Source organism: Calypte anna, chromosome 1 (genome assembly GCF_003957555.1).
Source record: "Calypte anna isolate BGI_N300 chromosome 1, bCalAnn1_v1.p, whole genome shotgun sequence".
Lineage (NCBI taxonomy): Eukaryota > Metazoa > Chordata > Aves > Apodiformes > Trochilidae > Calypte > Calypte anna.
The window spans coordinates 191,909,787-191,923,729 of record NC_044244.1 but is presented as its reverse complement, the minus strand read 5'-3'; the positions used below and the strand labels follow the sequence as shown (position 1 = coordinate 191,923,729).

The 13,943-nt window shown below is 40.0% G+C and overlaps 1 protein-coding gene across 7 annotated transcripts in view; it reads left to right on the top strand.

Moving 5' to 3' along the window:
• Positions 1-3,215: 3,215 nt before the first annotated feature.
• PICALM (phosphatidylinositol binding clathrin assembly protein) overlaps positions 3,216-13,943 on the top strand; it is a 67,534-nt gene continuing 56,806 nt past the window's right edge. For 6 of the 7 annotated variants that reach the window (XM_030451104.1, XM_030451121.1, XM_030451087.1 and 3 more), the window contains exon 1: positions 3,216-3,503. In XM_030451104.1, the coding sequence (XP_030306964.1) occupies positions 3,374-3,503 (130 nt within the window). In that variant the 5' untranslated portion in view covers positions 3,216-3,373. Of the gene's footprint in view, positions 3,504-5,905; positions 5,987-13,943 lie in introns of all 7 variants that reach the window. The other variant, XM_030451112.1, reaches the window with a different exon arrangement.

Here is a 13,943-nt window from a genome sequence, read left to right as displayed (position 1 = left end):
ATCAAAACATGGTCATCCTTGAAATGGGGCATGGGAAACACCTGGGCTGTAGCACTTTTATAGATCACTTATACAACACTAAAAAAGTGTTTCCCAACTTTATTCAGGAGACTTCACTCCCTCTGGCTTTCCTCCCCATTGCCTCCTTGCCTGTCACTCTTACCATTCAGCAGTTCCATCTCTGTTCCATCAGCCCAGCCCTATGCCAATTTTTTTGCCTCTGCAACTTTTTTTCATCAGCTCCCTTCATTTTCCAGATTATGGTTGCTGTTGTGTTGTTGGTTTGTAATTTTTTTTCCCTGTTGTTATTGCTTCCACATAGGCCCTGGAATACTTGGTAACGAGCCTGCTAGTTTCTTACCCTGTGCCTCAACAGTTTTGTGCCTCAAAAGGCTTTATTTCCAATAGATGGTAGAAATTCAGCCCAAACTCCCATTTTGAACCTGAAGGTACCTCCAATTAATGGTGCCCCAAACCCCACAGGTTTCCTAATTCTTTTGCAGCATGGAGGAATGGCATGGATGCCAGCAGCCCTGTCAACAGCAAAGAAGCCAGTCAGATTGCAGGCATTACAGAGTAGTAGGCAGCACATAGAGTAGAAATGATCCTGTTGCAAGAAAGTGACATACATAATAAATTACAGAGGTCATGCTGAGGCAAGGTTTTCAGAACTATACAATAACAGACAGAAAGAAACAGCCCTGTCAGCTTGTCTGTCCTTCCAGGATAGCTGGATGCCTCACTCACACTTTTGGGAGCTTGTGAATGCAAGATACAGGGTTTTCACAGGAGCTGGATCCAGACCCTGGAAGAACTTTTCACAAGAGAAAAGAATGTTGTTTAGGTTTGTCACTTTGCTAAATATAGGACTTCTATCTTTGCAGTAGTTTCTCTTTGGGTATGTGCTCCTTTCTCCTTTCATTCTCAAGCACACCCAGGCACACAAACAAAAACAAATGAGTTATAAACTAATCAAACTTGTTTTCTTCATGTTGAAAAGGAAAAGAGATAATATTTTGATTTCAATTTCCAAATCTCTGGGAGGTGCTCAGATATTATCTATCACAGTGCTTCTAGCTTCTCACTGTAATGTTGTCAAGTAGCTTCTATCAATTAAAAACCAACAAACAATTACAAAAATATGTTTTGCCATCACTGCTCTCTTCCCTTTTTGCTTATGAACAAAAACAACAAGCAGATTTTTTAACTGAGTGGGGTAAAACTGTGGGGGTTTTTGTGCGTATGAAGAGCTATAAAAAGACTAAATTTATTTTTGGTTTTGGATCTCTATGACCAAGGTCACTTTTTGTCCCTTTAAGAATGAGATATTTTGTCCAAATGTGGTCTCAGTAACTCCTAGAGTTGCAAACTTCCTCTGTTTGGGTAGTTTAACTGTTCCTGGGGAAGGCAACAGGCATATTCAGAGAACTGATGGAGCCTAAATTACTTAGGCCAATTCCATGGAACTTCTCCAAACAGCAACTTGAAGTGGGGTATTGAAATCCTGGTCCTAGTTGAAGTTAGCATAAAAAATACCAGCAGTGTGAAAATTATTTAGCTCTCTGATTTGCAGTATAATTTGGAAACAATGCAAAATATGATGCATTCATGGATATATGTGTTGCTGTATCAATAGCCTATAGCAGTCTCAGTTTTTTTATGTTGCAACGCTTTATGCTAAAGCTGTCTTATCTGAGTCCACTGCTGTATACATCAGTGATTTATTTCCCCAGCATGGATATCTGGGACTCCAGAAGCAGTTCAGAAGGAGCCAAGAAAAAAATACCCAAACATAACAATATCTTCAGAGCCTGGCATTATGAAGGAAGCAACTTCCACATCCACACACACAGCAATGGCATTATTTGTGTTCAGCTTTCACCATATGTCCTTCCTCTGACACTGATTTTCCTTATGCATTATAAACTGATAATCCTACTTATACATCCTTTCAAACAGACAGAGCTGAGTAGCATTTGTATACTGCTTCTGTTTAAGTTGCCTAATAAATATTTCAGTGGCTTCATGGATGAGGGACAGTTTCAAGACGACTCATCAGGAGGCACTTCTGGGAAAGGAAGAACATTTGTCTGCTGGAATCCTGTGGTTTTGCTGTATTATTCGCTGCTGTATGTCAGGAAAGGAGAGGAGCCCCTGTAGCAAGTAATGAAAGTTGCAGATAGCTGGGAGGCTCTGACTGCATTTTGGGAACGTACCCGAGAAGGTACTGACTCCAGTATCCATTCCTCGTTGTCCACCACTACATCTGGGTCATGCAGTTTACAGATGGAACTTTAAGGAACAGTCAGCCAGCTTTTATGAACAGAAACATTAAGTAACTTTGTACAAAATCCCAACAAGCCAAGGACAGAGCTGCTGACCAAGCCCAAGAGCCTGAGAAGCATTAGCTGAGCAGTAAAACAGCGGGAAGCTGATCATTAAAGACCTGAAAACCACCGTTTTATTTTTTTCTGCTTGCCATGATGTACATTCAAGATTTTTCTCGTCAGCTTTCCAATAAAAATAACTCTGAAGATAAGCACAATCACAGAAACCACACAGCTCCACGCTCCTCATGGCCAGCGAACAAGATTGTTCCTCTCCACGCTTTCATTGTCTGAGGTGATGCTACGGGAGTTTCCTCAAAACTTTGAGGAACACAAAAAAACTTCCTGCAGGGCAGAGGAGACACCCCACCTGCTCCACGATACCTTAACACACCGCTTTTCCCCGCACTGCCTAACCCAAACAGGGGCTCACACCCGCTCCCTACCCCCCAACCACCGCTGTCTGCCCACGGGGAAGGGCTGCCCCCCACCCACCCTCAGGAGGGGCCCATTTTTGGCGGGGTCTGCTGGGCCCCCTCCTCCCCTTCTCCCCCTCCCGAGGCCTCGGGTGCTGAGGGGGCTGCTCACCCCCCCCCCTCCAAAAAAGAGTCCCCTGGCGCATTCCCACGTGACATTTCCACGCCCCCCCCCCCTCCGTGGGTGTCCTGGGGGGCTCCGCGCGGGGCGGGGCGGCGAGGAGGGCGGGGCGTGTCGCGTGTCACGTGATGCGGGCGGCCCGGAAAGGTCCGAGGAGGAGCTCCGCCGCCGCCATTTTCCTGCGGCGCCCAGTGTGTGTCCCCTGTCCCCGGCCCAGCGGAAGGCGCGCAGGGGGAGGGGACGGAGGCTGGGGGAGGGGGGGGTGGGAGGAGGAGGAGGAGGGGTCCCTGCTCGGGTGACAGGTCCGTCCCTGAGGGCGGAGCGGGGGCCGCCTGCGGCACGGCGGGGTGAGGAGTGCGTGCAGCTCCATCCCCCGGCTAGTCCTCCCGTCCCGGCCCCTGAAGAGGGAGCGGAGCCGCTCTCGGTTCCAGCACCGCCAGCAACCCGCCATGTCCGGCCAAAGCCTCACCGACCGCATCACGGCGGCGCAGCACAGCGTGACCGGTTCGGCGGTCTCGAAAACCGTCTGCAAGGCCACGACCCACGAGGTCATGGGGCCCAAGAAGAAACACCTGGACTGTGAGTACCGGGGAGGGATGGCGACCGAAGGGCTTCCCGCCGGGCTCCGCTGAGGAGAGGGATTGCTCGGCCTGTCCCGGGGCGCTGTGGAGCGGGGTGTCCGCTGTGGGGCTGCCTCCTTTCTCACCAGCCTGGCGGGGACGTGAAGCCTCGTCAGGCGGAGGAGTTCTGTGTGTTTCAGCATAGGACGTTCTCATGGGGGGGAGGGCGGGTAGGATCGGGGACGTGGCGATGGAGAGCTTGGGAGAGGCTGTTCAGTGTATCTGCGCTCCAGAAGGGGCCTTATAAGCTCTTCCCTATGCACAAGGCCCTGGAGAATGGGGGCTTCTAAAGGGATGGGGCTTCTCCCGTATCCCTTCCTTGGAAAAGGAAAAGCATGGAGGCTAAGCAGAGGAATGGACTGTAATTTCCTTACTAGTTGATCTCGTTTGTGTTTTGCTAGGGAAGCACTCCCCTGTTCTGTAGATGAGGTGCCGGAGGCTCAAGAAGGAATAGCTAACCGGTCATCTTGATTTTTTCCTAGATAGTCTACTGAAAAAAATAAATGTTTGTCTACCTTTCTTGTAGCTCATAGAAGAACGGGAAATGAGTGCTTGAAGACCTAATCTTTATTATTAAGGGTGTTCTTAGACTTATCCATTCTAGTCTGTCTCCTAGACAGATGGGTCCAAGAGGGCTTCTTTAGATCTGCTGTGCCTGAGCTTCACATTCCCTGCAGCGTCTGGCCATTTTTCTGTTTCAATTTAAAACAGATCCAAGGTGGGAAGAATTAAAAGGCTTGCTATCAACTATGTTCTGTTCAGGTGTTTGTGAAGAGAATTATGAGCACCAAAGTTCATACTAGTGTGTCTCTCACTAAGCTGTAAGGTCACAGGACTGAGGATGTTCTTGGCTTGAATACCTGATTATCTTGCATCTGGTTATTCTAGGCCTTTTAACGACTCACACACCCCATCCCCCACTTTTTCTTTTTTTTTTCCCTTCCTCCCATATGTAACGAAAGATACTGGAGAGATGTGTAGCTATACCTTCTGTATGTGTGCTTTCCCCTTTCCTCTCACCCATGTCTGTGAGGAGGTTGGGTCTTCATGTGTCTTGAATTTGTGCCTCCTGTGTCTCTCTATATCCAAATGAGAAGCCCAGATGGTATTACTGGGGTTAATTGTACTGCAGTTATTTCTTATTTCCACCAACCATGTCTGACTTAAAGGTTTAAGCAATTCTTGTTCCACCAGTACCAAAGAGGGTTGTGATACTTTTAGGGTAGCCCCAGAACAGCTGCCTTTGTTTCCTTCTGGTATTCTCTGTTGCATTTCATGTTTCACATGAAGACTGGGTGGTAACTGAGTGGCTTTATTTTTGATCAGCTCCGGGTGTCAGAAGGCTCAGTAAATCTTTGGGCTCTGTGTACCTTAGTCTCATCAGATAGAGAAAACACCTTGTCATATGGTTTATGTGTGAAGTTGTGTTACTGGATTTCACACAACAGAAGGGATGCTTTCTGGAAAAGAAACCTTTGTCATGTTTAGCCTGGAATAGTGCTAGAAGTACAGTCAGTACATCAAACTGACCAGACATCTGCTCTTCAAACGGGCATATGTCTATAGTTGTGGTGTTCTGAATACGGTTGCTAGGGGACATCCTAATTGACACCTATTTGATGCTGCTGTAGAAGGGTGCTTGAACTTCCTCAGAAAGATACCTAACAGTTTCTAGATAACAGGACCACTTCTGTATTCCCTTGTCAACTCTAGGGTGTCAGAACTACCAGTCCTGCCTCTTTCTCTGAGAATTCTTGTATAAGTGCAAAGTAAACCTTTTTATTATTATTATTAGTTTTGCTGCTTGTCGCTTTTTTTTTTTCCAGTGCTTAAAATAGAACATGGGTAGATCAGTTTTGTATGCTGTCCTTAAGTTTGTTGGGAGTCTCTGTTCCTGGCATCAGGAAATGACACATGGTTTTGTAGTTTGAAAATTTTCTTTGTTCATAGTGTTTATGGTTGTATGTTTAAAAATGAATGCTTTTTGCACAAGCTGTGACTCAAGCCCAACCTCTGAATTACTTGCACATATCTTCCTTTTGCAATAAACAGTTTAACTGATAAGTACTATGAACAACAGATAACGTACCAGTCTTCATAGATGGCATGCTTCTTAAATATTTTTCTAATTAGTGTTTATTGTGATAATGACTGAAAACTTTATTAAAAGTTGTGTCCTGGAGGAGTTAATAAGCAGTTTTCTAGGGCTGGTACTGAACATACTCCTGGTATGAAGTCTCAGTTTTGTAGCATTTTCTGTGACCATGACGTATGTTCTTGTTAATATCATATGATATTTGTATCACTTGTACAGATCTCAATCTTTGACTGCCCTGTCTCTGAAATTCTTTTTTTGTTAAGCTTCAGCCATCATGAACACACCTGAGTAGCTCAGCCTCACACAGATGTCAACTCATACACTTGGAGGGAAATCCAACATAGGTACCCGTGCTCATGATTATTACTGTCTTTATTTGTCTTGCTCTTGACTTGCTGTAGAGTTGCAAAACTAACATGCTTCCCATCCTAGGTTTGTATATTCCCTCTGCATTTTCCTCAGTGGCCATTACCATAATAATAAAAGAATATAAGAAAGCATTCTTAGTTCATAATGATAAAAATAAAATCTACTCCAAAAAAAAGTTCTTTCTCTCCAGTTAGAAAGCTTAGTTGCTTGTTTTGTTACAGGGAGAAGGAGATAGAATTCTAATTTAAGAGTGGACATGGCTTATGGTAGGTACCAGCAATCATATTATGGTCATGTACTTGCACTCATCTTTTTCTCCTTTTTGGGAGGTTCAGTCTTATAGCTGGGATAAGATTTCTTTTTTTTTTTTTTCTAATCTAGGTGCTGCTTTTGTAATGATGGATTACTTGTTAGATAGTAATCAAGCAGGTTTAATAGTCTTGAAACCCTCAAAGCATGGTGCATGAAATTTCTTTTACAGAAAACCTAGTTTCTTGAGGAGTTTGTCCTAGTTTTCACACCTCTGAGCACACTTCTTTCTCTCTCTTTTTTTTTTTTTTTTTTTTTTTTTTTTTTCCCCCTCCATTATTTTGGGAGGGGAATGGTGCTTCTGTAGATACTTCTGTAGATTCTGTAGAATTCTGTAGGTAATTCATCTTAGAAAAACCCAGAGATACATAGTTAATGCCAAGTAGGAAGTTTCAAAGGGTCAGCTGAGTGAAACTGCTGTAGCAGTGATATCTCAGTAGCATAAAAACATTTGTGTTCATGTTACAGAGTGCAGTTAAAAGAGCTTTGATGTGAAACATGTTAAGGGTTGGGTTCTTGAATGAGTATGGCATAGTAACACTATCTGCATGTAGCTAATGGAGTAGCACTCTTTAAAGGAGAATGTGGATGGATGGCTTGGAAGGAAGTTGCAGTGCTGTAATTATCCATTCTTAACAGGAAATCTCTCTATAGTTTTGCCAGAGTGTAACTTCCTTGACTTCTTGTTGTGAAGAAAAATCTGTATACTTAATGGCTTACCATCTTCTTTGTGTTGGGATGTTTGTGTGAAGCTATCTAAGTGAAAGTAAACTTAATTGAGCTTGTTGGGAACTTATTTCCCAAGTCTCTGTTTTGGTTTTGTCTAGAGGCTTCTACTAGAATTCCAGATAAGACTTTGTGCTGGGGACAGCTTGCATTTCTAAATAAGATCGTACACAGAGTGTATTTTATAAAACTGAGGGATGAGGATCATTTCTTTTCCCTGCATCTCACGAAAGGAATGTAGTAAAGCTGGGAAAAAAGTGTTTCCAGTGCTCAACTGCCTTTATATACTGAAGCACCAAATAATGGTGGGGTTTTTTTTTTGTTTGTTTTGTTTGGTTTGGTTTTTTTTTTTTTTTTTTTGGTTTGGCAGGGTTACCTGAGGTTTCTGGTGGGTTTTTTCCCATTTTATAGCCTACTTAAATTTCTGGAGGCAGTCCATTGTTTATTGCTTGTTTGTTTGTTTTCTTAGAACTGTTTCATGTAACTGTAATTATTTCAAATATAGATAATTGCATTATTGCAACTTTCTTTTGAAGTATTAATTTTTCTCTCTAAATTCTTTTATGATTACTTTATAATTTCTTCCTTAGCCAACTTTTCCTAACTTTTAACTGGAATTCCTTTGGAATACTTGTTTATGCCTTTTAGTAAAGTATGAGAACTATCATACTCCTCTAGACTGCCAGAGGGCCAATTTTCTACCTCAGCTGCTCATTTGCAGAAAGAATAGCCATTTAGTGCTGCAGCTGTTGTTTTATTTTACTTAGCCTGAAGCATTATTCTACTTCGGGTGAAGTAAGAGGCAGGAACTAAGGAGGAGAAGCAGTAGGACACCTGCAATCACCTTACTGTGAGTCTTCTCACTGCCATTGTTTCCCATGAGCTGTGGTTATTAAGGTATCATGTAATTTTGGGCTGTAGCTCTAGTTTTTTTATTAAATGGTGCAGTAATCTCTCAACTTCTAAAAGTGATGTTTGGAAGAGGCATTCTGTTGCAGTTCAGCATGTGATCCAACAATACATTTCAGTCTTTTTTCTGGATCTTAACATAAGTTTTGGATCTGTAGATGTGAAAGTTTTAAGCTGTTCCTAGTGAGTGACTTGGCTCACAGTGTAACACTAGTTTGCATTATAATTCAAGAGAGATGACTTATTCAACATGGAATTTAAAGCTTCCCCTTTTTTCCTTGTGTATGTTGCTGTATTTAAAGTACATAATCTGTAAACTACAATACCAAGTGGAGCTGGTAGAATGCTGGGAAAATTCACTTGTAAAATGTGAATTTTGAAGGCACATCTTGCTCTCCCTGGAAAATTCAACATGCTTGCTCAAGCAGAGACACCTTTTGCATTTGAAAGCTTTTTTTTTTAACAGCATTCCTTCATTTCAGTTTCTCAGTATCTTTAAAGTCTTTTCACTATTAATTCTTAAATACCTATATCTTATTTTAAAATATCCCTGTTAGTACTAATCAGATATGCACACTTATTATCTGTAAGCCTTGCAGAAGCCATTCCTCAGGCACATTACAAGAAATCAGGTAAGCACTGTAAATGGCTTGTTTATAAAATCTTGAAGTCTTGTAGTGGGATGGCTATTAAATGTTTCCAGACAGTTCAGAATGCAAGCAGTAATCTCAAATATGTTCTTACATCTGTGTAATTTGGGAACCTCTTCTGCTGTAGCAATGAAAACCACTTTGTGTCAAAGAATTGATTTTGTCTATGTGTGTCCATAAGTATGTGAGTTCAACCATATAGATTTCCTGCCAGTTGAAGTCTTGGCACTGGAAGTAGTTGTAATTTGGAGCTGAATGTTATCTTGTGAAGGCTTAGGTAGGAGACATTTTGTTACTGATTACATCTGCGCTGGATTAGAAGGAAACAAGAAATAACTGGCCAAAAAGCTGCAACCAAGTGGAAAGGAAAGAAACGGATGTTGATATAAAACTGTTGGTTTTTATATTTTTCTTGCTCTTCTAGCAGTTTTCTCCATTATGAAATGTAATCAGGAACAGGCAGGGTATGAACTTACTAAATGTGTATCCTAAATTGAAAGGAAGTAGAAATACTGTTGCACTTGGTATTTCACCTCTAGCTTTACATCAGAGCTTTCTCAATCAGCTTGTAGTTTCTGAACCTGAAAATACTGTTAGTATTTCCAGTGCTAACTTGTGGTACTCTCAAATCTACTAGTAGCAAATCCAAGTTGAGGGTATATGTGTCAAATTGGGTTTTTAGACAACTAAGCTGTATTCAACTGTGTGAAAATAACTTGATGAAGTTAAAGCATTTCATAGACTACAAATATGCTGGATTTTTCAATTGTGACTAAACATCTCCTGTGCTATTTTGTTGAAGGAGCTTTAATGAAGTAATGCTTATTTGGATCATTTGCAATAGCAAACATGAGTAATTTAGGTCTTTATAAAATTTTGTCTCAAAACAGAGGGTGTAAAATAACAAGTTCTACACGAAAATTTAACTTGGTAGTGTCAATTCCCAACATGAACCATGAAGAGAAATTCTATGGTTTTATTTTAATACGTGCTATGACATATATAGTCTGTAAATAAAATTAAAAAAAACCCAAAAAAAAAAAAACCCCAAAAAACCCAAGACAACAAAAGTGAGTTTTGATTAATTTTGCGCTCTCCTATATAATTCCCGTCAGAGCTGTGTTGATTTACTGAGGCAGAGTTCTTTGGCTCAACCTCTTTTTCCCCTTTCTATGCATTCTCCTAGAAAGACACTTTTGAAATGTGCACATAATGTTCTTTATTGCTTCCTCCCAGTTCAGTCACAACATCCGTGCACTGCAGCAGCGGTGCCGCTCCAGCAGCAGCAATTCTTTTGCTTATGTAGGAAGCGATAAGTTTAGACGGGTTGAAACCACACTCTGGTATTTCACATATTTACTCTAAATATGGTACTTGCAGTAGCATGTAGCTTAGCTATTCTAGTTGCCAATTGTGTGCTGTGACATCACAAAAATATCTTTGTAGCCTTTGTCAACTTTTAATAGTTAATACAGTTTAAAGCACAGATTATGAATCTTTGATACCACTGTTTACTAGTCAAATATGTAGTGTACAAAATAAGTTCTTCGGGTTAATAGTTTGTAAAAACTGACTTTTTTTTTTGTAATCCAATTGGAAAAAGCAGTAGTGAAATTTGTATCATTCATCAATTGGTTTTGCTCAAAAAAAGCCCAGCAAAACAAAACCAACCCACTGGTATTCAGTTGCACAACATGACATTCTAAAGTTACAATAGTAAACTGAATTTCCAGACCCAGGGTGTATAAAATAAAGTTTAAAACTAAACTCAGGTTACAAACAGAAGCAAATGTATTTTAAATTATTTATTTTTATTTATTTATTTTAGAATTTGACATGCCTTGAATCTGGCAGTGCAGCTCTGATTGTCATTTGTTTTTCTGTCTGCTAAATCAGAAGGTTGAGTGTCTTGGCTATCAACCAATAGAAGTAGGTGTCCTCATTTTCCTTGGCATTCTTAAGGGCTGCTTGTAACTCACTTTGTTGATATTTGGATTCCTCTGGGGTGGATAATGTGCTATCATGTGATACAGCAATGATTCTGTACCTGTCCGTTGCTTTTCAGGTGTGTACTTTTTGTTTAGGGTTTAGTTTTATTATGTAGTCTTGTGTCTTTCTTTTCTCCTCTTCTCCCTATAATGTTCAGAAATCACATCAACGTTTTATCTGCATATGTTTCCAGTTGTGCTTGGTTTATTTGACTGGTATCTCCACTCTTGCTGACAAATGGGTCAATACTTAATTGGAAATTGGGTCACACTTAAATTTGAATTTCCTTTATCCCCTTCTCCTCCCTTCCCTCCCAGTATTGATGCAATAGTTGCAGCCATACATGCAAGTCTATTTCAAACTATGAAGTTTTCTGATCCATAGCTCTGCGTATTCTTGACCTGACCTTTTTTTAATGTGAAGTGTTAATAGTTGTTTAAACAGTTGTGATGGTTAAGCCACTGTACTGACAGTGGTGATGTAATTTGATTGGATTTAATTGTCTGTCCCTTTTTCTCTTTGCCAGAAACCATTGGTGTTCATAGTTCTGCAAATAGGCTGTTATGAAGAGATTAAAAATAACTTTCATTTAAAAATCAGTCTGCTAGAAGTACTGCATTACATATAACAGCTACATTCAGATGTAGTTCACAAAGCAATTTCTGTTTTGATGTAAAATTATCTTCATTTAGTGTAGCTTACTCATGAAATGCCTTCATTTTTCAAAAGATACCTAAGTTTAGTATTTGTGTAAGTGATTATAGGAGCTTGTAAGTTTTAGGGGTGAAATTCAGGTGGTTTACTTGCAATTAATTTTTTATTCAGCAGGAGCTATAACTAGTACTGTTTGAATCATAGCTGCAGTTGAACAGAAAGAAAATACCTTTCTGAACAATAATGTTGTGTTCTGTTTTCCTCTTGACAAGCCTGAATTTGTTTACTGTTTAGAAATACACTGGAATCCTTAGGGAGATTCTAATTCTGAATTAATTCTCAGAGTAACATACTGTGTCACTTTGCTGACATTGGTACAGACATAGATGTTGATATAGTCAGTTGTAATTAAATGGGGTTTATTCAGATGGGTGAATTTAGATTTGTTATCTTTTTAATAGAATTTTCTGCAATGTATGGAAAACCTGTCTTAGATTAAATAGGAATAATTTATGCCTGGAGTGAGAATCACAGTACAGCATTGTAGACTACAGTTGAGGTATCAAAAATATACATGAAGTGGATTTTAGTCATAGGAATGAAAGAGAACTTAATGGAAACCAAATATGAACACTTTTGCATTCCTGGGATGTAGTTATTTATAATAAGAATATGAAATACATAATAAGTTGCTACATTTGATTAGCTGTCTGATGGAAAAGCTCAAGGTGCACAACTCTGAGCTGTAAACATTTTTGAAACACAGGGACACAGGAGAAAATGATCATCTAGATACAGACTTCTGTTTTTAAGTTCTTGGTAGGTAAGAGGGAGCTTGCTCAAACTTTATTCCAGATATGTTCCTCTGGAATTCTTTGCCATAGCAGTAGTGTTATTAAGCCTAGCAAATGTAATGAAAGCCAAAACAAATAATTTCCTAGCACATTACTTTGCATTAAAAGTACAGAATATGTGAAATTCATTTCAGTGCTGAATTTGGATGGAAATGCAGAGAAGCTTTTGTTTGGTTTTTTTTGAGTTCACAGATACAAGGCAGCAGCAGAGTTAGCTCAGACTCTCAAGTTTGGAATTGCATTGTCATAAACTGAAAGCTCTTAGGTCCCCAGGGTCAGATTTTCTGTTTTGTTTTGGTAGCTTTTGCTTTTTGTTTACACAGTTATTTTATGAGGAGACTTTCTTCATATTTAGTTATCTGTGACTAAAATACAGTGCGTTGGAGGAATTACTCTTGACGTTTTTTTAAACTGTTAATGAGGAGCCTTTGTTGACAGGAATGTGGTCAGCCTCTTGGTATACAGTAGGGCTGACACAAGGTGTTAATACTTAGTTTTACTATAGCTCCATGTATTTTTTTCAGGTCTCTGAAAAACTTGTTCTAACCAGTGAACAAGTCATACAGTGAAGCAAAAAGAATAACTGTATTTTGCATAATCCTCCTTTGTAATCCTCCTTTAATTGAGAACCAAAAGGCAGATGCTACATCTACTCAGCTTTGGAGTCATCTTGGAGTCTGTTTGTGACAGGGACAGTCTTTGCATATTGGTAAAATAGAGAAATTCCCATCTGTGGGATACAGAGGAGTTCTTTCTGTGTGCAGCTTCCCTTACTGATACAGTTTCATGTTGGAGGGTTTGAAGCTCTGTGTTTGTTCTAAAACTTGGTGAAACTTGATAACCACGTGGTCACTAATGAAGTGCTCAGGAACACTGAGACTGGGGGAAGAGAAGAATTTATCTGATTTATGGAACTCAAACATTTACAGCATTGTTGTAAGAGGGTGGGTTCTCCTTTGTAAGGTCCTTTGCTCTAACCTGCTGAAAATCAATAAATGTTAATATATGGTGCTGGAAAAATACAACTTCATTTTCACTCTCCATGTTAAATGAGGATCATTCTGACTCCATCCTAGCCTGTACCAGAGGATGTTTTAAAACTTTGAGCAACTTTGACATGGGCTGTAAAGGTTGGTTTGTATTGTTTTAACTCTTCAGCTTTTGTGAAAGGTTGCTGTTCAACTGTGCATTCAAACTGTGCTTAGGATGAGCCAGCATGAGTTTTATTTGCTCAGGGAGCTCCAAATACCTTATGGGAGAATTTAGTCAAAATTGAAGAAGGAAGAAAGAGCTAAATTAGGCAGGCATTTCCAACATTTCTATTAATAGTTTGGAGGATTTTAGCTGTTCTTTAACTTGACTCCCTTCCTCTATGGAAAGCTGCACGTTCACAGTATGTGTGAGCAGAAATAGTTTGTTGAAGCTAGCTGTGTTTTGATGGGGGAGGCAGGTGCTGCTTTTTTTCTTTGAGTTTCAGTGTTCCATGTTATCTAATTTACTAACAGTTCATGTCAAAATCTGATCCTGTATTGGCAAAGAAAAAGGTATGAAAATGGCTTTCAGTGACAAATCTCCTTTAATGGGTTCACCAGCTTAACTGAAAAATGTGAAATAGATGGTATAGAACTCATGGAGCTTGTATTAAAATGGCTGCAAGAAATGCTTTAGATCCAGGTACCAGGAATATGAGTTGCTTGAAAAAATCAGTTCAATCAATTTAGAAAGTACCAACACTTCTAACCAAAATTTCTAGAATTTTGCATGTCACCAAGTATGTTAGCATGAAAGGAGCATCTTCATGTTTGTTTGTTTGTTGTTGTTGTGTGGGGTTTTTTTGTTTG